This window comes from Gopherus flavomarginatus, chromosome 7 (assembly GCF_025201925.1).
Source record: "Gopherus flavomarginatus isolate rGopFla2 chromosome 7, rGopFla2.mat.asm, whole genome shotgun sequence".
NCBI lineage: Eukaryota > Metazoa > Chordata > Testudines > Testudinidae > Gopherus > Gopherus flavomarginatus.
Window position 1 is genome coordinate 55585170 of NC_066623.1, and position 24687 is coordinate 55609856.

The window sequence follows — 24687 nt, forward strand, 5'->3', positions numbered from 1 at the left end:
TCTTTTCACCTCTGTCATGCTGAATTGCCTCCATCAAGCTTCTCCTATTATTACTGTTGCACTCCTCTGAGCAGCATAATGCTTCCTGATGTTTGGGTCAGGCCCTTGCTCAATGCATGTTGCCAGTCTGTTAGTCTTTGCTACCAGTTCTTTGCCTCTTGCCCCCTCAGGAAGGAAAGGGAGAAACGCACATAAAATACATCTGATATTTTAAAAAGTGGGGTCAACGTACATAGCTGCAATGTAATGGTCCTTTGCTCATACTACTTTGAGGGAGCAATTGTCAGAGTGTCCTAACCCAAGAGCTTTCTCCCAGAGTTTTTATGCAAAACCTTGATGACGACTTTAGCATTGTAGGGGCAGATTAACTTCCCACAAAAATGGTTTGTGTGACAGTCAGGTATTCCAGTCTGCTCATATAAATGATATGAACACATGAGGTCGCCATTAAGGCTTTGTGCAACAGCATGAATTTGAAGCTGGGCTATGTATTGCTTTTTGGTATCTGTTGGAGAGAGAAGTGAAAGCCTGATGGGAGTGTGTTATTAACTGTGTTATAGGCAATGTGAAAGTAGCAAGGAATGCAAGAGAGTTCTCCCTTAATTTATTTTCATGTTTTTAAGGTGTTGAAAGGGTGGGATGCATCATGATACACCATAACTGTTTCAAAATGTATATTTTGGTTTTTTTAATATAAACTGAGCCAGAATATTACCCAACCTTTCATGGATGGAGAGGGGACCACACCTACCTTTCCCAGTTAGTTCATATTGATGTGATGAGATAATTCTGTATCTGCCCTCAGCCTCTATTACGATAATCTGATTCAGTCCTCCCCCAGCCACTGTTTAATTGCTCTTCCAAAGAGGAAAAAGAAGCAATACCATGTGACTAATTACATAGTGGTAATAAAAATAGCAGACACTTTGCAAATAATTTGCAAATAACCAATAGGTTGGAATTTGTCAGCATGAAATGGTACTTGAAGAATTTTGAATAGCAAACAAATTCTGTAAAAAATTGAAGTCTGGTCAAACAGTTTATGAACAGAAATAAGGGTGATAGTGAATGGAAACACTTATTTGCTACAGCTGTTCACAGAGCTAGCAACACATTGTCATGTAGCTTTTTAACCCCCCCTTCCCCCATGTTTAGATGATCTTTCAAATAGCTATTGGGAAATATTTTTTGCCATACCAGTTCAATATGTAACTTACACATATCCAGCCTTTTTTTCTCAATGTGGGGGAGCCAACATGGCTAGCTTTGTTCACATTCATGTCCAAATTTGTAGCTGCATCTTCAAAGCCATTGCTGTTTCCTATGAACTGATTTTATCTCCCTATGAACTATTTTACCTTAATGTAAATATAACATGCTTCTAATTTACTGTTACATTGATTATGGCAGTCCAGAGAAATAAGTTTGTCATTTGTAGAACTGGCTGATTTTTTAAACAAAAAATGCTGTTTCAATAAAATAGAATATTTTGTGAGAGGTTATTTTTGATCTTTTTTGCATTTATATTGAAACAAAAAATCATTGTAATTGAGAACCTCTTTTTTTACACAAAGTAATTTTTTAAAATTTTTCTCAAGTTTTCACTGGAAATGACAACATTTCCTGACTAGCTCTGTTAATTTATTCCCTTTTCTCCATCATTACTTCTAAAACACTCTCTGGTCCATGCTCTGGTGCTTCTTATCTCAGCTTACCTATTGTAACCTGCTTCTCTTTGGTCTTCCTCGCTGTCTCTCTGTTTTATTTAATATGTTCAAAATGCTGCTGTCAGTAGCATCTTCCTATTGTTACTCTGACCTGTCACCTTCAGTCTTTCTATTGACTTCCCCTATTCTCTTACATTTAAACTTCTCACTTTAAAAACACTCCAATGACATTACCACCTACATCTAACCTAATTTCCTTCTCCTGTACATCCCTTCCCACTCCCTGTGCTCTGCTCAAGCTTCTTTCCTGACTACTATTTTGTCACCCTCACCCACTCCAAAGTTTCTTTTGTTTTTAACAGATTTTCAGTTAAAATTCATCATGAACCTTTTCTCCTCCTTCAGATCACTACCAAAAATCCACCTGCTTAGCTAAGCAAATCTACTTCAATATTCATGCACTACTACCCATTGTTTGTAGTATGTACTACACTTATTTATGCGTTCAAACTGTAAGTTCTTTGGGGGCAAGGATGTGTTTATTTGCATATGCTATAGATGGCACTTAGAATAATTATTTCTAAATTACTATATAAGCTAATAATATCATACTCACTGAATCAGATCTACTGTGCCTGGCTGTTTAAAGACAACTGCAGTTATTGAAAAGGTAGTGCTAAGTACTCTATATATGTAATTGGGTTTAAATACTAGTGGAAGAGTAATAAGTCTATTAAATGAAAATTTGTTAAATAGAATTCAACAAAAGGCCCACACAAAATGGAGCTGTTAGTTTTTTCATTATAAATACAGCCAGATACAAAATTTAAAATACATCCTTTTGTTAGGATAACAATTCTGAACCAGAATATGTTTCGTCATGGAATCATGGAACTGAAAGGGACCTTGAGAGGTCATCTAATCCAGTCCCCTGCACTCAAAGAAGGACTAAGTATTATCTGCATCATCCCTGACAAGTGTTTGTCCAACCTGCTTTTAAAAATCTCCAACGATGGAGATTCCACAACCTCCCTAGGCAATTTAGTCCAGTGCTTAACCACTCTGACAGGAAATTTTTCCTAATGTCCAATCTAAACTGCCCTTGCTGCAGTTTAAGTTCATTTCTTCTTTTCCTATCCTCAGAGATTAACAACAACAGTTTTTCTCCCTCCTCCTTGTAACAACCTTTTATGTATTTGAAAACTGTTATCACGTCTCATCTCAGTCTTCTCTTTTCCAGAGTAAACAAACCCAATTTTTTCAATCTTACCTCATAGGTCATGTTTTCTAGACCTTTAATCATGTTTGTTGCTCTTCTCTGGACTTTCTCCAATTTTTCCACATCTTTCCTGAAATGTGGCACTCAGAACTGGACTCGATGCTCCAGTTGAGGCCTAATCAGAGTGGAGTAGAGCGGAAGAATTACTTCTCGTGTCTTGCTTACAATACATCCCAGAATCATGTTTGCCTTTCCCCCCTCCCCCAGCAGTGTTACACTGACTCATATTTAGCTTGTGATCCACTATGACCCCCAGATCCCTTTCAGTAGTACTCCTTCCTAGGCAGTCATTTCCCATTTTGTATGTATGCAACTGATTGTTCCTTCCTAAGTGGAGTACTTTGCATTTGTTCTTATTGAATTTAATCCTGTTTACTTCAGACCATTTCTCCAGTTTGTCCAGATCATTTTGAATTTTAATCCTATCCTCCAAAGCACTTGAAACCCCTCCTAGCTTCATATAGTCTGCAAACTTTATAAGTGTACTCTCTATGCCATTATCTAAATCATTGATGAAAATATTGAACAAAACCGGACCCAGAACCGATCCCTGCGGGACCCCACTCATTATGCCCTTCCAGCATGACTGTGAACCACTGATAACCACTTTCTGGGGACGATTTTCCAACCAGTTATGCACCCACCTTATAGTAGCTCCATCTAAGTTGTATTTACCTAGTTTGTTTATGAGAAGGTCATGTGGGACAGTATCAAAAGTCTCATTAAAGTCAAGATATACCACATCTACCACTTAGCTCCTATCCATAAGGCTTGTTACCCCGTCAAAGAAAGCTACAGATTGGTTTGACGCGGTTTGTTCTTGACAAATCCATGCTGACTGTTATTTATCACCTCATTATCTTCTAGGTGTTTGCAAATTGATTTTTTAATTATTTTCCCCATTATTTTTTCGGATACAGAAGTTAAGCTGACTGGTCTGTAATTCCCCGCTTTGTCCTTATTTCCCTTTTTATAGATAGGCACTATATTTGCCCTTTTCCAGTCTTCTGGAATGTCTCCCATCTTCCATGACTTTTCACAGATAATTACCAATGGTTCAGTTATCTCCTCATTCAGCTCCTTGAGTATCCTAGGATGCATTTCATCAGGCCCTGGTGATTTGAAGACATCTTACTTGTCTAAGTAATTTTTGACTTGTTCTTTCCCTATTTTAGACTCCGATCCTACCTCATTTTCACAGGCATTCACTATGTTAGACGTCCAATTGCCACCAATCTTCTTGATGAAAACCGAAACAAGTCATGAAGCACCTCTGCCATTTCCACATTTTCTGTTGTCTTCCCCCCTCCCCATTAAGTAATGGGCCTACTCAGTCCTTGGTCTTCCTCTTGCTTCTAATGTATTTGTAGAATGTTTTCTTGTTACCCTTTATGTCCCTAGCTAGTTTGATCTCATTTTGTGCCTTTGCCTTTCTAATTTTGTCCCTGCATAGTTGTTATTTGTTTATATTCATCCTTCGTAATTTGACTGAGTTTCCACTTTTTGTAGGACTCTATTTTTGTGTTTTAGATCATTGAAGATCTCTTGGTTAAGCCAGGGTGGTCTCTTGCCATACTTCCTATCGTTCCTATGCAGTGGGATAGTTTGCTTTTGTGCCATTAATAGTGTCTCTCTGAAAAGCTGCCAATTGTCTTCAGTTGTTTTCCCCCTTACACTTGCTTCCCATGGGATTTTATGTACCAACTCCCTGAGTTTGCTAAAGTCTGCCTTTTTGAAATCCATTGTCTATATTGTGCTGCTCTCCCTCCTACCCTTCCTTAGAATCATGAACTCTTCCATTTCATGATCACTTTCATCCAAGTTGCCTTCCTCGTTCAATTTCTCAACCAGTTTCTCCCTATTTGTCAAAATCAAATCTAGAACAGCCTCCCCCCGGTAGCTTTCTCCATCTTCTGAAATAAAATATTTTGTCCAGTACATTCCAAGAACTTGTTGGATAATCTGTGCCCTGCTGTGTTATTTTCCCAACAGATATCTGGGTAGTTGAAGTCCCCCATCACCACCAAGTCCTGTGCTTTGCATGATTTTGATAGTTGTTTAAAAAAAGCCTCATACACCTCTTCTTTCTAGTTTGGTGGTCTGTAGTAGACAGGGCCGGCTCTAGCGTTTTTGCTGCCCCAAGCGGCAGCAGGGAGAAGGTGTGATCGGCGGCACTTCGGTGGCAGCTTTACCGCTGCTGCTTCATTCTTTGGCGGCAGTTTGGCGGCAGGTCCCTTCCCTCTGAGAGGGACTGAGGGACCCACTGCTGAAGAGCCGGACATGCCGCCGCTTTCCGTTGGCCTCCTCAAGCACCTGCTTGCAGCGCTGGTGCCTGGAGCTGGCCCTGGTAGTAGACCACTGCCGTGACATCACCCTTATTTTTTACCCCTTTTATCCTTACCCAGAGACTTTTCAACAAGTCTGTCTCTTATTTCTATCTCAACCTCAGTCCAAGTGTATACATTTTTAATACATAAGGCAACACCTCCTCCCTTTTTCCCCTGCCTATCCTTCCTGAGCAAGCTGTACCCTTCTATACTAATATTCCAGTCATGCGTATTATCCCACCAAGTCTCCATTATGCCAACTACGTCATCGTTGTGTTTGTTTATTAGCATTTCGAGTTCTACCTGCTTATTCCCCATACTTCTTGCATTAGTATACAGACATCTATGATGCTGATTTGATTCCCCCCCCCCAGTTCTGTCTTGTCTCTCCCTTATTTCTGCTATAACAGCCCATGCTCCCCGCAGATTCTGACCCTCCTCCCAGGTCTCTATGTTTTTGACTTACCTGTGTGCTTTGGTCACCTGTGCCCATCAAACCTAGTTTAAAGCCCTCCTCACTAGGTTAGCCAGTCTGTTGCCAAATATGCTCTTTGCCTTCCTCGATAGGTGGACCCCATCTCTGTTAAGCAGTCCTTGCCCCTGGAACAGCATCCCGTCGTCAATGAAGCTGAAGCCCTTCTGGCGATACAATCCTCACAGCCAGGCATTCACCTCCAAGAGGCATCTCTCTCTGCCAAGGCCTCTACCCTTGACTGGAGGGACTGAAGAGAACACCACCTGTGCTCCCAACTCCCTTACCCTTACTCCCAGAACCCTGTAGTCACTTCTGATCTGTTGAGGGTCATACCTTGCAGTATCATTAGTGCCCACGTAGATGAGTAGCATGGGGTGGTAGTCAGAGGTCCAGGTGATCCTCGACAATCCCTCCATAATGTCTCGGATACAGGCCTCTGGCAGTCAGCGTAGCTCCTGGGATGCCATGTCAGGGCAAAAGATGGATGCCTCCGTCCCCCTCAGAAGAGAGTCTCCAACTACCACTACCCTATGTTTCCTTCTGGGAGTGGTGGCTGTGATCCTTCCAGCCTTGGAGGTACATGGCTTCTCCTCTTCAACTTTTGGGGGTGATTCTTCATTAATCATTACCAGGGCAGCATAACGGTTCTCCATCACCATGGTGGGTGGGTTGGGAGTAGGGGTGGATCACTGCCTGCTGCCAGAAGTAACCAGCAGCCAGTGTCCTCCCTGTACCAGAGTCATCTCCTCCTCCTCCCCCGGTGGCATGACAGTAGTCCTCTCTACCTGGATAGCGTCCTCAGCCTTGGAAGTCTCCATATGAATATTGTCAAGGAATTCTTCATGTGCACGGATGCTCCTCAGCCTAGTGACCTCCTCCTGTAGCTCTCCCACCTGCTTCCTGAGAGATTCCACTAGCAGGCACCTCTCACACTGGATGGTCCCCGCAGCCTGGCTTTCTGAGAGTGGGAAATGCAAGCCACAGTCTCTGCAAAACCACATCAGGATCTGGGTAGAGGCATCCATGGTTAGGTTCTCTGTCTGGATACAGGCGCAGGTAGAGGAGACAGGAGCAGTGTTGGCACTGGCAGTGTGGCCCTTCCTAACCATAGCAATTTTATTACATCTCCCTCCCATAAACTCCCCTGTTTGCAGTCCCCTGTTTGCTAGCTCCTCTTGGTCGCTTAGCCTCTGGTTTTTGACGCCTTTTCACATAAGTAATATGTTTTTTAAGTACATCAGAAGCAGAAAGTCTGCTAAACAGCCAATGGGGCCCCAAGATGATCGAGATACAAAAGGAGTACTTAAAGACGATAAAGTCATTGCGAAGAAACTAAATGAATTCTTTGCTGCTTCTTCGAGTGCTTGCTCATATCCATTCCAGTTAGGTGTGCTCGCGCCGCGTGCATGTTTGTCGGAAGATTTTTACCCTAGCAACACTCGGTGGGTTGGCTGGGCCCCCCCTGGAGTGGCGCCGCTATGGCACCGGATATATACCCCTGCCGACCTGACCGTCCTTCAGTTCCTTCTTACCGCCCATGTCGGTCGTTGGAACAGTGGAGCACGGTTTAGCTGATCTCTACCTCTCTAGCTATTCACTCATTTCTAATCGTTATTGTGTATATAGTTCAATTTTCGTTAGTTTTATTAGTCCTTTTAAGTAGTTCTTGTATATAGTTAAGAGGGATTGGGGATTAGCCCCTTCCTCTCACCTGGTACTGGGGCCCATGCCCGGTTCACCGAGCTTCAAACCGTGCTCGGCCTGTCATAGGCCGATGCCCACAGGAGACCCTCATGACTCCTGCCTCAAGTGCTTGTGCGAATCCCATCTCGCAGACAAGTGCCGCATCTGTAAGGCCTTCAAGCCCCGGACGAAAAAGGAGCGGGACTTCCATCTCAAGCAGCTCCTGATGGAGGCAGCTCTCACTCCTCCACCTTTGGCACCGACCCCCGCACCGGGGAGAAGTGCCTGTTCTGCACCAGAGCGCACAGGCACTGCGAAGGCCCCGCGGCACCAGCCATCACCGGCCAAGGATCCTCTCTCTCCCCCTAAGGATCAAGAAGCACAAGACTCCTTTGGCTCCCATGCCTACACCGCAGTCGGAGCGCCCGCCTAAGTCAGACCGCCCGGCGCCGTCAACTGCAGCGGCACCGACATCTTCTGCGCCGTTAATTCCGGTCTCGCAAGAGCTGTCGAGTCCGGAGGCTGCCAGCTTCCCGGCGCACACCGTGGTAGAGCTTATCGTGCCCTCCACGCCGGAGACATTCTCTACAGCAAGGGAGTTGATTACCCTAACAGAGCCTGAGCTGCCTCAACCCCCGGCACTGCCGGTGCGGGTTGTGCAATCAGTAGGCAAGCCTGCCCTACTGAAACCATCCTCACCCGGTACCGCTGAACGACACCAGTCACGATCAAGGTCCTGCAGACATTCTCCTTCCCGTCACCGATCCCGGTCCCGACACCGCTCGCAGTCCTGGTACTGCTCTCCTTCTAGGTACCGGTCATACTCGCTGCACTGTTCGAGATCCCGATTGCTGACCCGATACTTTCGGCACCGATCCAGGTCCTGGCACCGCTCACGGCACCGTACCTCTCGCAGCCGATCTCGATGTCGGGATTTGAGGCCCCGGTCGACCTCCCGGCACCGCATCAGTCACAGGTCCTGGTCTCGTTCTCGGTACCGATATGACTCCTGGTACCGTTCTCCAGTGCTGCGTGGAGACGGATCGACCAGACGCAGAGACCCTCCCCAAGTGGTTTCAGCTCCTCCGTTGCCATCTCGGCATGCATCTGTATCATCCTATGCGGACAGTGCTTCCTATGGCGATTCAGATACACACAGCCTGGTCATCCAAGGGACCCATGGCCCGGACCAGGGACCTCATCAGTGGTCCTTTACGACGCCTTGGGCATATCACCAAGCCCAAGGCGAACCTGCTGTGCCATCACGCTCCATTCCTTCAGAGCACCGCGTGCCAGAGGCCACTGTCAGCCGATCTCCCCCTGCTGGTACGGAGGAAGCTCCCGTCCACGCACCGGACCCACAGGTCCCTCCGGCCCCGGATGTCCCCTATGATCAGGAGTCCGTCCAGGACCCACTCGTCCCGGGACTTTCATCTTCCTCTTCCCAGGATGAAGCGGTAGCTGGGACATCATCATCGGGCCCGCCTCCAATTGACCTCAGGTCACACCAGGACCTCCTGTGGCGTGTCGCCCAGAATATCAACTTGCCGATAGAGGAGGTTCCAGAGGTTGAGGACCCGGTGATAGATATATTATCGGCGGAGGCACCAACCCGAGTGGCCTTACCGTTAATTCGTTCGATCCAAGCTAAGGCAGATACCATCTGGCAATCCCCGGCATCTATCCCGCCCACAGCTGGAGGAGTTGAACGGAAATACATGGTACCCTCCAAGGGGTACAAGTACTTATATGTGCACCCTCCTCCCTGCTCCTTGGTTGTACAGTCAGTCAATGAACGGGAGCGTCATGGCCAGCAAGCCCCTGCCCCAAAATCAAAGGAGGCTAGGCTAATGGATTTGTTGGGACGTCAAATCTATTCAGCGGGAGGCCTCCAGCTCAGGGTAGCGAATCAACAAGCCCTGCTTAGTAGGTATAATTACAACTCCTGGGAGGCGGTAGGGAAATTCACAGAGCTGGTCCCGCAGGACTCCTGCCAGGAATTTACGGCACTATTGGAGGAAGGAAAAAAGTGGCGCGGACCTCTCTACAGGCCTCGCTAGATGCCGCCGATTCGGCAGCTAGAACGGTTGCCTCTGGAATCGCCATGCGACGTATATCATGGCTTCAGGTGTCAGGGCTGCCACCTGAACTTCAGCACACTATACAAGACTTACCATTCGATGGCCAGGGCCTGTTCTCACAGAAGATGGACCCTAGGCTACAGAGTCTGAAAGACAATCAGATGATTATGTGTTCGCTTGGAATGCATACGCCACAGACTCAAAGAAGGTCCTTCTGCACCCAACCTCAGTGCCCTTACCCCCCCACCTAGGCCAAGACAAGAATTTGCCAGAAGGCAAGGTCGTGCCATCCGCAGGTGTCACTCTGGACCTCAAGGGGGTAACAATACCAGTCCCACCAAGCCAACGACGGGAACCAAATCAAACTTTGAGGGTGCGCCCGAGAGCAGTGTACCAGTTGTCTCCCAGGATCCTTTTCTGTTTTACAACCGCCTTTCCTCGTTCCTCCCTGCGTGATCCCAATTAACCTCGGATCGTTGGGTCCGACGCATGGTGGAGTTGAGATACCACCTCCAGTTTATTTCACCCCCTCCCTTCTGACCCCCCTCCTCGTCCCTCTTCAGGGACTCCTCTCACGAGCAATTCCTTCCTGCAGAAGCTCCTTACAATGGGAGCTATAGAGGAGGTACCAAAGGAATTAAGGGGCAAGGGGTTTTATTCCCGATATTTCCTAATCCCCAAAGCGAAAGGAGGCCTCAGGCCTATCCTAGACCTGCAGGGACTGAACAAGTTCATGAAAAATTCAAGTTCCGCATGGTATCCCTGGGGACCGTAATCCCTTCCTTGGATCCTGGAGATTGGTACGCCGCTCTCGATATGAAGGACGCGTATTTCCGCATTGCAGTTTACCCTCCGCACAGATGGTATCTATGGTTTGTGGTGAACCATCAACACTTTCAGTTTACAGTCCTTCCATTTGACCTCTCTACAACCCCTCGGGTATTCACGGAGTGCATGGCGGTAGTCGCCGCCTCCCTCCGCCGTCGTCGAATACATGTCTTCCCATACCTTGACGACTGGCTCATTCGAGGGACCTCAGAAGCACAAATCACCAGTCATGTGGGCATCGTCAAGGACCTATTCATGTGGCTAGGCCTGATGATCAATCTGGAGAAATCTACTCTAGTGCCTACACAAAGAATAGAGTTCATCGGGGCCATTCTGGACTCCAATCTTGCAACAGCCAGTTTACCACTACTCCGTTTTCAGGCAATAGTGTCAGTTATACAAAGACTTCAAAACTTCTTGATAACCTCGGCTCGCACTTGCCTCGGCCTCCTCGGTCACATGGCTGCATGCACATGCGTGACAAAGCACACCAGACTGAGCATGCTCCCCCTTCAAACTTGGCTCGCCTCAGCCTACCGCCCAGGCAGGGACGCGATAGACATGGTGGTCACCATTCCTCCGAACATCCTAGGCTCCCTCAACTGGTGGCTGACGCCATCCCTGGTGTGCGCAGGTCTACCGTTCCATTCACCACAGCCTTCCATGTCCCTGACAATGGACACGTCATCTCTCGGCTGGGGTGCTCACCTAGGACACCTTCGCACTCTAGGCCTTTGGTCGCCTCGGGAGTTGTATTACACATAAATGTCCGAGAACTGAGAGCAGTCTGCCTGGCGTGCCAGACGTTCCAGCGCCATCTATGGGGTCATTGTGTCTCAGTGTTTACAGACAACAGAACGGCCAGGCATTACATAAACAAGCAGGGAGGGACACAATCCTCCCCCCTTTGTCAGGAGACTATACAATTATGGGACTTCTGCATAGCCCACTCAATAGACCTGGTAGCGTCCTTTCTCCCAGGAGCCTGGAACACTCTGGCAGATCAACTGAGCAGATCCTTATCCTCTCACGAGTGGTCGATCTGTCTGGACATTCTCCATTCTGTCTTCCGGAAGTGGGGGTTTCCCCACATAGACCTCTTTGCCTCCTGAGAGAACAGGAAATGCCAGGTGTTCTGCTCCCTGCAAGGTTGCTCCCCGGGTTCCCTTTCGGACGCATTCCTAATTCCGTGGAAAGGACATCTCTTTTATGCCTTCCCTCCATTTCCACTCGTCCACAGAGTCCTACTCAAGCTCCACAGGAACAGAGCCCACCTAATCCTGATCGCTCCGGCATGGCCGAGACAGCATTGGTACACCCTGTTGCTCAACCTCTCGGTGGCAGACCCGATCCCCCTGCCACTCTGGGCGGACCTCATAACACAGGACTTTGGCAGGCTTCACCACCCAGACCTGCAATCTCTTCATCTGACAGCATGGCTGCTGTCTGGTTGAGCCAGTCTGAATTGCGTTGTTCCGCACTGGTACAACAGGTGCTGTTGGGAAGCAGAAAGCCTTCCACGCGGACAACATATCTCACCAAGTGGAAGCACTTCTCCCACTGATGCGCTCAGCGTAACTTTACCCCCGGACGCATATCTGTCCTCATTATCTTGGATTATTTATGGACCCTCAAAGAGCAGGGCCTGGTGGTCTCTTCTTTAAGGGTGCATCTTGCAGCTATTTCTGCCTTCCCCCCGGGGGAAAGTGGCAGTTCAATCTTTTCTCACCCCATAGTTTCCAGGTTCCTTAAAGGATTGAAGCGATTGTACCCTCAAGTCAGACACCCGACCCCTACCTGGGATCTAAACCTGGTGTTAACTAGGCTTATGGGTCCCCCCTTCGAGCCTCTAGCCACATGCTCCCTGCTGTACCTTTCCTGGAAGACAGCCTTCCTCGTCGCTATCACCTCAGCTAGATGAGTCTTGGAAATTCGAGATTTGACAGCAGATCCCCTGTATGTGGTATTCCACACGGACAAGGTACAGCTCCGACCTCACCCGGCATTCCTCCCTAAGGTGGTGTCTCCCTTTCACGTTAATCAAGACATCTTTCTACCGGTCTTTTTCCCGAAGCCGCACTCGTCGTGTCGGGAACAACAGCTGCATACTTTGGATGTCTGCACAGCTCTCGCCTTTTATATCGAGAGGACCAAACCCTTCCGACGTTCGCCTCAGCTCTTTGTAGCTGTCGCAGAGCGGATGAAAGGCATGCCGGTCTCTTCCCAACGAATTTAATCTTGGGTGACATCCTGTATCCGGACATGCTATGACTTGGCTCACGTTTCGGCTAACCATCTCACTGCCCATTCTACTCGTGCTCAAGCCTCATCTACTGCTTTCCTTGCCCATGTTCCCATTCAGGAAATATGTCGCACTGCTACCTAGTCTTCCATCCACACCTTTGCATCACACTACGCATTGGTTCAGCAGTCCAGAGACGATGCAGCCTTTGGCTCAGCAGTCTTACATTCCGCAATGTCTCACTCGACCTAACTGGAACGGATATGAGCAAGCACTCGAAGAAGAAAAGACGGTTATTCACCTTTGTAAATGTTGTTGTTCGAGATGTGTTGCTCTCATCCATTCCAAACCCACCCTCCTTCCCCACTGTCGGAGTAGCCGGCAAGAAGGAACTGAGGGACGGTCGGGTCGGCAGGGGTATATATCTGGCGCGATAGCGGCGCCACTCCAGGGGGCGCCCAGCCGACCCACCGAGTGTTGCTAGGGTAAAAATCTTTTGACGAACGTGCATGCGGTGCGTACACCTAACTGGAATGGATATGAGCAACACATCTCGAAGAACAACAGTTACAAAGGTGGGTAACCGTCTTTTCAGTCTTCATGGCTGAGGATGTTAGGGAGATTCCCAAACCTGAGCTGTCCTTTGTACGTGACAAATCTGAGGAATTGTCACAGATTGAAGCGTCACTAGAGGTGGTTTTGGAATTAATTGATAAATTTAATAGTAACAAGTCACTGGGACCAGATGGCATTCACCCAAGAGTTCGGAGAAACTCAGATGTGAAATTGCAAAACTATTAACTATGGTTTGTAACCTGTCCTTTAAATCGGCTTCTGTACCAAATGACTGGAAGATAGCTAATGTAACGCCAATATATATAAAGGGCTCTAAAGGTGATCCCGGCAATTACAGACTGGTAAGTCTAATGTCAGTACTGGGCAAATTGATTGAAACAATAGTTAAGAATAAAATTGTCAGATACATAGCAGAACATAAATTGTTGGGCAAAGTCAACATGGTTTCTGTAAAGAGAAATCATGTCTTACTAATCTATTAGAGTTCTTTGAATAGGGTCAACAAACATGTGGACAGAGGGGATCCAGTGTACTTAGATTTCCAGAAAGCCTTTGACAAGATCCCTCACCAAAGGCTCTTACGTAAATTAAGTTGTCATGGGATAAGAGGGAAGGTCCTTTCATGGATTGAGAACTGGTTAAAAGACAGGGAACAAAGGATAGGAATAAATGGTAAATTTTCAGAATGGAGAGGGGTAGCTAGTGATGTTCCCCAAGGGTCAGTCCTTGGACTAATCCTATTGAATTTATTCATAAATGATCTGGAGAAAGGGGTAAACAGTGAGGTGGCAAAGTTTGCAGATGATACTAAACTGCTTAGGATAGTTAAGACCAAAGCAGACCGTGAAGAACTTCAAAAAGATCTCACAAAACTAAGTGATTGGGCAACAAAATGTCAAATGAAATTTAATGTGGATAAATGTGAAGTAATGCACATTGGGAAAAAATAACCCCAACTATACATATAATATGATGGGGGCTAATTTAGCTACAACTAATCAGGAAAGAGATGTTGGAGTCGTCATGGATAATTCTCTGAAGACGTCCACGCAGTGTGCAGCGTCAGTCAAAAAAGCAAACAGGATGTTAGGAATCATTCAAAAAGGGATGGAGAATAAGACAGAGAATATATTATTGCCCTTATATAAATCCATGGTATGCCTACATCTTGAATACTGTATACAGATGTGGTGGTCTCATCTCAAAAAAGGTATACTGCCATTAGAAAAGGTTCAGAGAAGGGCAATTAAAATGGTTAGGGGTATGGAATGGCTTCTGTATGAGGAAAGATTAAAAAGGCTAGGACTTTTCAGCTTGGAAAAGAGGAAACTAAAGGGGGATATGATAGAGGTATATAAAATCATGAGTGGTGTGGAGAAATTGAATAAGGAAAAGTTATTTACTTGTTCTCATAATATAAGAACTAGGTGCCACCAAATGAAATTAATGGGCAGCAGGTTTAAAACAAATAAAAGGAAATAGTTCTTCTCACAGCGCACAGTCAACGTGTGGAACTCCTTGCCTGAGGAGGTTGTGAAGGCTAGGACTATAACAGGGTTTAAAAGAGAATTAGATAAATTCATGGTGGTTAAGTCCATTAATGGCTATTAGCCAAGATGTGTAAGGAATGGTGTCCCTAGCCTCTGTTTGTCAGAGGATGGAGATGGATGGCAGGAGAGAGATCACTTGATCATTACCTGTTAGGTTCATTCTGTCTGGGGCACCTGGCATTGGCCACTGTCGATAGACAGGATACTGGGCTGGATGGACCTTTGGTCTGACCCAGTATGGCTGTTCTTATTAGCGGTGGAAGGAACTGAGGTGGCAAGTGCTGCAGTGCCTGCTTTTACAGCCCTGCCATCAGAACATGCTCAAATGTTGAGGAGAGGACCACTGAGGGGCTGTGTGAGTGCTCATATTGACACTGCTACTAGAAGGCTGCACTGTTCAATGGCACTGATCGGCACATGTCCCAAGAGTGTGAATATGCAGAGTCCATCTCCAAGAACCTCAGTGATAGGCTAAGTAACCTTCAACCTTTCTAGTGTTGCTGACCAGGCTGGAATATGTCTTGTACAGCTTAGTCATATGTTTCTCAAACTCCAAGAATATTTCTTGTGAATTTATTTTCAGCAGTGGTTTAGTAGAACCCTTTTACTTGTGAACATACATTACCAACCAGGTTCTCAAATCTGTCTGTCTGTCTATCTATCAGCTTTCACCTTGGAAATTTTTCTGTTTAATTTTGCTTTGTTCTGCTTTGGATTTTGAAGTTTCTATTTGTTATGAGCTTCAAGTTTGGGCCAGGTAGATTAGTGGGATATGTCATATTTTTATTCTGATTGGCTGAATTACCCCATGTGACCAGTAATGGATCTGCTCAGCAGAATCCATTTTTACTTAGTGTCTCAGGGAAAGAAGAGGGAAGTATTGTATGTAAGTTATCTGATCTAGCTGGGAAAATCAGGAGAGGGGAGAACTTTTAAAATTTCATTTATGCTATTAAATTTCTTAAAAAAATTACTGTTTTTAAATTTTAATTTTAATAACTGCTCAGGTTGTGAGGAAAAGGAGAATGGGTCCACAATATTTCCTGTTATTTGCTTTAGAATTTAATAATATGCTTTGCAGATCTGGGCTTCAAAATACAGGACATTTCCATGGGCCTTAGTTAATTCTTCAGGTTATTGGGAGCTGTCTCATTTTACTATCATATATTTTAATACACTTAATTATGATCATATCTTTGCTTAATAAGGGAAAATTGCTTTTTCTGAGCTCAGTGTTTCTACTTTTGGTTCCAGTGAACCTGCACAAAAGGATATGAACCCATCACATCAAAATTTTGCCTGTAGGATTGCATGGAGATTAAAAAAAATGGGGCAGCTGGATTCATTCAAACCTACATCTCCTTTATTTCAGGACCTATGAAACCATGCAAACTGGTTCTGACACAAAGAATTTCATGAACCATGTTTTGGTTTGAAATGGGAGGAGATTGCAGAACTCTAATTTTTTCCAAACCAGCATTTCTATTCACATTGTTTTGAGTGTTTTTGAGGTGCAAGACAGGAGCTATCTTGTCTTCATGTTTGGTTGTCAAATTCAAGGACCAATATGTTTTTATTAATGACTTGTACTTGGCAACTGCTGAGATTATTAATTGGAGTCAGAGTGACAGTGATGAAGATTTAGTTAGGAGAGAAATCATGCCAGTATGTTGGACAGATCCTCCTCTACATGAACTACTGATGCCAAAAATAAATCAACTTGTTTCTAATATGAAATGTTGAAAATTCGTGGAAAATTACAAATGTTGGCAGAGACTCATGAGTGTGGCTGAACCCTATCACACTCTTGTGGAGCAAAAGTTGCTTTAAGCCACCTTTTGGGCTCTCTGGATTCTTGAGATAGTTTGCCCCCAGGCAAAGTTTAAAGCATACTCAGGCCTGCTCTGAACTATACTTAGCTGCTTTGGGCCTCCAAGGATAATGGGAACATGACAGTGACTCTTTTGTGCTTGCAGAGTGGTACAAAAGAGCTGTGATTGGGCTTGATCACAGTACCAGTTATCTTCTAAATCATACTAGTTTCGAATATTTGGTATTTGGTTCTTATTTTGCTTTTAAGATTTTGTTTTAAAGACCTAAAATTACTAGTAAACATATAATCAGAAATCTGTGGTTTCAGTGGTTGGGACCAGGAAAAAGTTTGTATAGATGGTGACAGATCCTCCTTTGTAACTGTGTTTATTTTTGGTGATGGTGGGTCCTCTGATATATATGAACTACAAAGATCTCATAACTTCTTTTGGCAGTCTAGTTTGGCCCCACCCTCGCCATAAATTCGTCAATACCACTCTTCATATTAGATGGAGTCAGGTGAGAGCAATGGGAATTGTTTCAGTATGAGAGAGAGGGAATTTTGTGGTAGGTATTTTGCCCCAAAAGCTTTTGGGCCAGTCCTTCCTCAGCTTGAGCAGAATCTTCACCAAGTTCACGTGACTTAAAAAAACCTCCAAGATTATTTCATAGACTCCCCAGATTATCCTGATTAAATGGAGGATTAGGTCAACCCAACTAAATGAGTTACTGTCTTCCCATATAATGGTTGTGGTCACATTGTTTCCCAGTACACAAAACACATGTAACCCCACTAAGTCTTGCACCTGAAGGGGAACACTTTGTGACATCTAGGCCATTCCCTTTTCAATTGTCAGCCAGTACCGTATGGGATGAATCTAGTCTTTAATCATGAACCTTTCTAGAAAGAGTCATCATTAAACTTACCTCTGTGAAACAGCGCACGCTTGAGGTTTGGATGTGGGGGAAAAGCTTCAGAAACAACCTCTGAGTGGTAGATATATATGACAGCTAGCAAAGCATATGACCGTTTAGAGTTCCATTTTCAGAAGTGATTTAGGAACCTGAACTCAGTGAGATTTGGGGCTTGTCTCCACAGGGAAATAGCAATTGTGGAATAACTGTTTTGCAGTAGCTATTTTGGAATAGCTCCCTGCATAGATGATCTATTCCAGAAGATAAGTGATGTAATTCCAGAATAGTGTCCATATGGGGGAGTTATGCTGTTATAGCTAAATTATACCAAAATAGTTGTGCTGGTCAGTTTCCACCATGACGTTTGAAAATGTTACTTAAACTCCTAACTGACTTAAGCTGTTTAGAAAATTTTACCTTCAACATAATTTCTGATTCACAGGCTCATCCAACCCATTTTACCTCTATATCTAACTCTCCATTAAAACCACTTATCCTTAACACTTCTGAGATTATTGCCTCTTCACTTCTAACTTCCCATATGATTTCGGCTTCCAAGTCATGATATCCCTTTTGCTGCTCTTCTGTGGATCTCTTTCAGTAAGATACAATTTCATCATTGTGGAGTGTGATCAGAGTTTCTGAGGCAAGAACTGTGCATGGTATCCTAGGTGTGGTGCAATGTGAAGGACTAATATAATCTGCTCTATTTAATGGGAAATTTCTCTGTATATAAAACCTGGAAATGGAATTGGCTTGTATTCGGCAGTAGTATAGCACTGAGTACTCTTATTTAATGCATCACTGATTACCACCGAGTATCTTCACATACTTTATAGATAATGGTTCCCTAATCTATGTCTGTTGTATATTCTTTCCTAAATGTGTTAATTTTAAACTTCTGCATCTTAAATTTCATCCTGCACTTGTCTGCACAAATCCTCAAGCTTTCCATATTCGTTTTCTATCTTTTTTTGTGTAGTCTCATATAACTGTTTTTTGGTCAGAAAAAATTGTTGTTCTATAATCTGTTAGCTCTTTGGTAAATCTGTGCATGTTTTTGTTTCTTTGCAGAGAGTGATAACGAACTCTCAAGTGGTACTGGTGATGTGTCTAAGGATTGTCCTGAGAAGGTCTTGTATTCCTGGGGAGAATTACTGGGGAGATGGTAAATATTATTTTTTCTCGTTTAGATTTTTAAATACTGAACCTTTTCACCCTTCAGAAGAGCAGATAATGGCTCATAAAACAGTATAAGGCCTAAAATTCCTTCAGCTTAAATTTTACTTTAATTTCTCCATTTAAAAAAAACTCCAAACATTTTAGTTATGATTAAAATGTAGAGATGCTCCATATGAAAACATATATTTAAACCCAGAGCATAAAGGATTAGCACTCGTATTTTTAATTGTTGGTTATTCTGGGGATCTCTCTCCCAGTGCTTCCATGAAAGCCTTGGTCCCTGTGTTACTGCATTTTCAGAGGTTTATTTGACTAATAATTCTCCTCAATCTTGATGTTAAAAATGGTTCATTTCATGCTCCCTCCCATCCTGTTTAAATGGTTATCTTTATAGCCTGATTTATTCATTTGTACTAGATGTGTCCATTCCCAGATCTTTCCTCCTTATGATGTTACATGTTGTGAATTATGGTTTCATTGGTATTGATTCTGTTTGTTGATCCTATACATGATAGTATCCCAAGGGGACACTGATCTGTTTTCTCAGATGCCAAGCAGAGGTTTTTTGTTTGTTTGTTTGTTTTTGTTTTTAAATCATGTAACAGACTTCAAATTGCCTTGTTTAGACAAAATTAAATTTGATGAACTGTATTTTTTGGCAAAATTCTCAATTTCAAGTTAACATTCAAATGCATATTCACACAAGGCTAGAAAAATTAAAATTGAGGTCTTATATGTTTGAGTAATTTAGTTTTCCCAGGTGAACAAATGCATATTTACATCTTTCAAAAGAAGGCAATCCAGGTTACATGAAAGGCATGTGAAATGTTAGAATTTGGTGAAATAGCTTAGAAATTCTCAAATATCTAGAAGACAGGTTGCAACTTTTTTTTCAAACAGATAAAAACATCTTCATTTCACCTTGTCACAATTCAAAAATGTCCAGAAGAGTTTTGCCCAGATTAAAATAAAATCCCTTTGAGATGAAGACCAAGTATAGAAAATTTTAGGCCATAATGTGGAGGTTGAAAATTATGAGCATCTGCAAATTGAAGGTTGTAATAGAAACTGTTATGCAAATAATTATAGTGGGTACTGCCTATGCTTGTGAAAATAAACATAAACATGGAATCAAGTAGCTACAGGGATAGTGCCAGTATGGATGGAATGTTAATTTTGAGCTAAATAAAAAATAGATTAGAACAAAAAAGTGTGTGTGTATTATGGAACTAGCAAAATATGCATGCGCCAAACCAGATTATCCTCATTCCCTTATTATTTGTGACTCTATTCCTTATCTTGCCTCGATTGTTTGTTGCTTTCACCCATTGAATCAAGTCTACTATTAAAATGTAAGATCTTTAGGAGCGATGGGTATTTTATTTTTCTGTAAAGTACCTAGCACTCTTTGGGTGCTAATATAGTGATAGGGTTACAATAATACGGCGGCGGTTGTTTCTGCTAAATTGTCCCACTGCAGAGTTATACCCAACTTTCATTTAAGAATTTAAAATTTTAGAAAAACATAATTGACGGAATGGAGTGGAATGGATCTGCTGTGGGATTTAGCTTCTACACTCACTCAATTTTTAAATAAGATCAGATTGGAATATAAAGCACTTTTCCATCCCCAGTTTTCATATGCAAATTCTCCTGAAAAACACCCAGGGTATGAGTGGTTAGCAGAGGAGGGGAAGGACCTCAGCCAGCTTGAAGAACGGCAGCTGCAGGCCCCTGCCTGCTAGTTTATCTGAGTACTTTTTCTCTGTGGGGACCTTCTGCTACTATTAACCCAGCAGAGCCCTCTGTCTAGGTGGTGGCAGCAGGAGTCATCCTCTGCAGCAGTGGTGCTCAACCTTTCCAGACTACTGTACTCCTTTCAGGAGTCTGATTTGTCAAGTTTCAAGTCTCAAGTTTCACCTCACTTAAAAACTGCTTGCTGACAAAATCAGACGTAAAAATACAAAAGTGTCACAGCACCCTATTACTGAAAAACTGCTTACTTTCTCATTTTTACCATATAATTATTAAATAAATCAATTGGAATATAAATATTGTACTTACATTTCAGTATGATACTTGAGCCTGTTTTTCATTTGTGAGCCTTGTCTGAAGCCAGAGCCTCGAGTGGCAGAGCTGAAGCCAAAACACTGATGCCCAAGGCTGAAGCATCTAACTTAGCTTCGTGGGGTCCCCTGTGGCATGGGGCCCTGGGAAATTGCCCTGCTTGCCACCCTCTAACATCAGCGCCACACTTTTTTGACCCCTCTAAACTCGTCCTGCAACCCTCCCTGTGATTCACAACCCCCAGATTGAGAAACTGATCTAGATGTGTTGAGTACCCCCTGCAAGATCTCTGCATACCACCAGGGTATGTGTACCCCTGGTTGAGAACCACTGCTCTACAGGGCTTTCTGCTGGGGTGGTAGAAGAGACGCCTGCACATTGAGACCTCGGTGGGGCTGGGGCATTGCTGGTCTTGTGCTGACCCCACCCAGCATGTTCAGATGTGGAGAGATGGGTTTGGGCATACTGTGTAAGTATAAATTGGGTATACTGTATAAGTTCTCTCAAAGAGGAGAACGGGTAGGCTGTCCACTGCCCTAGGAGATGATTCTTGTGTGGATGGTCTTTGCTATTACCACCATGTCAGATGGGGAGGTTGCTTGGAGATGTTCCTGGAACCCCATATTGCCTTAATCCAGGCTTGCATTAATGAGGGGTAGGAGGAAATGGATTAAACCTAAAACATGCTTGGCCAGATTCAGCTTTAGTGCAACTCCACTGATGTTATGTCAGAGATGAATTTGGCCTGTTCAGTATTTAAACTTTTGAGGAATAGTTTAGTCTTTCCAGGATTTTTTGAAAAGTATAGCGTTAAACGGTTGATCAGAAATGTAACAGTTAGAAAATTAAAAATAGATCAAATAAAATAAGCTCCTCCAACGTGCGAAACACTACAGCATATGCTGAAAGAAGATACATGCCTTCGTAAGAAATTAACATTTCCGTTTTGAGTATTGGTGCACTGACTATTTCAGAGATAAAAACTTCTTGCATGTTAATTACTACTTGTCATTTAATGTTACTGTAAACTAGTGGACTGATATGACAGAAAAACTGTGGAGATGTAGTCTGTAACAGAGATTTTTTCCTAAAAGATAATGTATATACTGTAACTAGAAATCAAAACAAGATAAGCAGGAAAAAAAACCACAAATGGAAGATAGGGGACTGTCTTGTCATTTATTTAATAAGTCACAATATGTAGGGCTTCCTTAGAATGAGGTCTGTTTGTCTGAGCTGAACTTCTGTCATAACCAGCTGAATTCTCAAAAAGATGTAGATAATAGCTTCTGATGTGTACATAGATAATAGCCATACTTAGTAGTCTTTAACCAGAAATATTTATAGCAACTGTAACTTTTTATTGTTCTTCTGTTATTTCCTCCCAGGCCATAATCATATGGTCTTGGCATCTCTGATAATATCCTGTATTTGTTCTTTGACCTATTAAAGAATAACTGCTGAAGTGTAGCCAAGATAATAAATGCCTACTTCGTAAGAAATTAAAGATGTGAATCCACCAGCAGCCATGAGAGACCTAGTCCTTTCCAAATGCCAAACTGTGTATGTGATGAAGATAAGCAAAGCTTTCTGTGTGTGTGTGTGTGTGTGTGTGTGTGTGTGTGTGTGTGTGTGTGTGTGTTTAAATAAAAAACACTGTTTCCACAACCAAACACATGGCAGAGGGTCATCTGGCAGTAGAGAAAGTAAAAAGCATGCATATTTATTTTCTACAGTAAAATGGACAGCAAGGAATATTAATAGTTTAAACTATTTCCCAGACAGACACTCAGATACCTGAAGAGTTGCTAATTGTAAAGGTACAGAGTTTTGCTTGACTGCATGCTTATTTTATAACATAAACTGAACTATCTAATACTACCAAGAGAAGTGCTATCTGTGCAGTAAACTTAATGTACTTGAGTATTTATGTAACAGATCCATTATGATCCTGTGCATGCAGTGCTCTAACATGCTTGATAGTTGGAAATCTATGATGGTGGTAATACATGGAGTACAGTATTCAGCTCTCTTGGCTATCACTGTATATTATCATCTGTGTGCTCTTGCTGCTGGCAGTGAAGAATTGCTTACTGTCTTTCATGTGCATGTGAAGGCTTGCCATCTTAGCTCTTTGTTGGATTTATCTACATGTTAAAAGGCTCTGAATTAAGTAGGCCTTTATGTTTACTTACAAAAAAAAAATGCTGTGGTTTCTGTAAATTACCTAACAAATAAAAAGCAATTGCAGCTAAATGTGCAGGTGTGGAAAGCACACTCGCAAGTACAGCATGTATCTTATGGAGTTATTGCTTCAGAACTGATCAACTTCTTCACCCCATTTCAGACTGTTTAAACATTGTGTATTTTGGGGGCATAGTTATTTGTTTGGTTTTATACAGTAGGATTCAATTATTTTTTCTTTTGTCCCCTTCTTACCACTTGCTTGGTTGGTGGTTGTTTCACTTTCCATTTAAATTAAATTATAAAGTCTATGGGGGACAGGGAGTTTTTCTTACTTGTCTGTACATAGCAATGGCACTATATAAATAATTTACCAAACAAATCTTGAACTACTTTCTCATGGATATGGATATCTTGCTAACTAGTTTATGCTCACTGTGTGTTTAACTTGTGTTTGAGATTCAATTCACACCCACTTATTTGCTCCTGAATAGAAATTTCTTTACTTTGAAGATGCTTAAAATATCTAGCATTTAAAATATTTCTGTTGGATAATAGCTTCTCCTCCAATGAGAAATCCATTAGTCACAGGCGACCCACTATAAAATATGATACAAAGTAGGAAAGGGACAGTTATGTCTTTTGTTTGCCTGAGTGGAGTGTTGGAGTTTGAATGACCTGTCCTGAACCCAGACTTTTAATTTTCAGCAAAACAGAAAACGTTCATGTTTATGACCAGTCATTGAAAACAAGTTTGTTTTCCAGTTGAGTACAAGAAAGAAAGGCTTCTATGGAGAATATCTCAAAGTAGTTAAGTTAGAGACAGAAGTCTGTCTGTCTTGTTTCTGTTTGTTATGGAAAACTATGATGATTATTTGTAACATTGATTAAAAAAAAGTTTGTTGTTAACTTTATGTAATATTTTTTAAATTCTACTAGGCCCTTTCCCTCAATTTTTGAAGTAAGTTCCACAGGTTAATTATGTGTTAATTTTTAAAAAACATATGTCCCAGCCATGCATGAATCTTTTCCATCTTCTATGCAGGGAGTGGGACTAGATGGAGAAGCAGAGGACAAGAAGTCTAATAGAGAAGTGCTAAATTATTTTTTAAAATTCCTATTTTTAATTAATTTTAACTCATTAATTAATGGATTTACTTGTAAATTCTTAGGAAAATTAATTCAGTACTCAGAGGAAGTCCTGTAATTTGGTGGAAATACTGTATACTCTTTGTACATAACAAAGAGGTTGAATCCCTGCTTTACGAGCAAAACTCAACTCAGCTTTAACTATGGAGCTGTAACTAGTGCCTCCACAACAATAGTATTAAAATATACTCAATGCTTCTTTTTATAAAACCCAATGTATTTTATTTGCTTTTTTTAAACTGCAACTGTGCATTGAGCAAATGTTCTAAATGAACTTCCATAATGACTATGCCTTTTTCTTTAATAGTTAATTTTGAGCTCACCTATGTGTATGAATAGTCAAATTATTCTGTGCACGGCAAATTGTTGCACTTGCCAGCAATGAATATCATTTATCAATGTGTCCTCCATTGACTAGCTTTGTTCCCTCTTCAGTTCATACGTTTTTAGTCTTGACTAAACCTCTCTAATTTTGACCTTTAGGGTAATGAGCAAATTTTGATTTTGGGTATTCAGCAAATTTTGTCACCGATCCTGATATGAATTCTGGTGGCAGTTTTGCTAGTAACCTGAGAAGTACTTGCAAATATGAGCAATGAAACAAATATTTATGATTTGAATTAGTAGTGACTGTACTTTTTGGAACAACACACATAGTCAGAAAACTTTC

General features: G+C 42.8%; 1 protein-coding gene across 15 annotated transcripts in view; it reads left to right on the forward strand.

The window, feature by feature from the left end:
* Window positions 1-24687, forward strand: part of RABGAP1L (RAB GTPase activating protein 1 like) — a 567720-nt gene that overhangs the window by 143139 nt on the left and 399894 nt on the right. For all 15 annotated transcript variants that reach the window (XM_050963018.1, XM_050963014.1, XM_050963022.1 and 12 more), the window contains one exon: window positions 18510-18603. In XM_050963018.1, the coding sequence (XP_050818975.1) occupies window positions 18510-18603 (94 nt within the window). The remainder of the gene's footprint in view (window positions 1-18509; window positions 18604-24687) is intronic.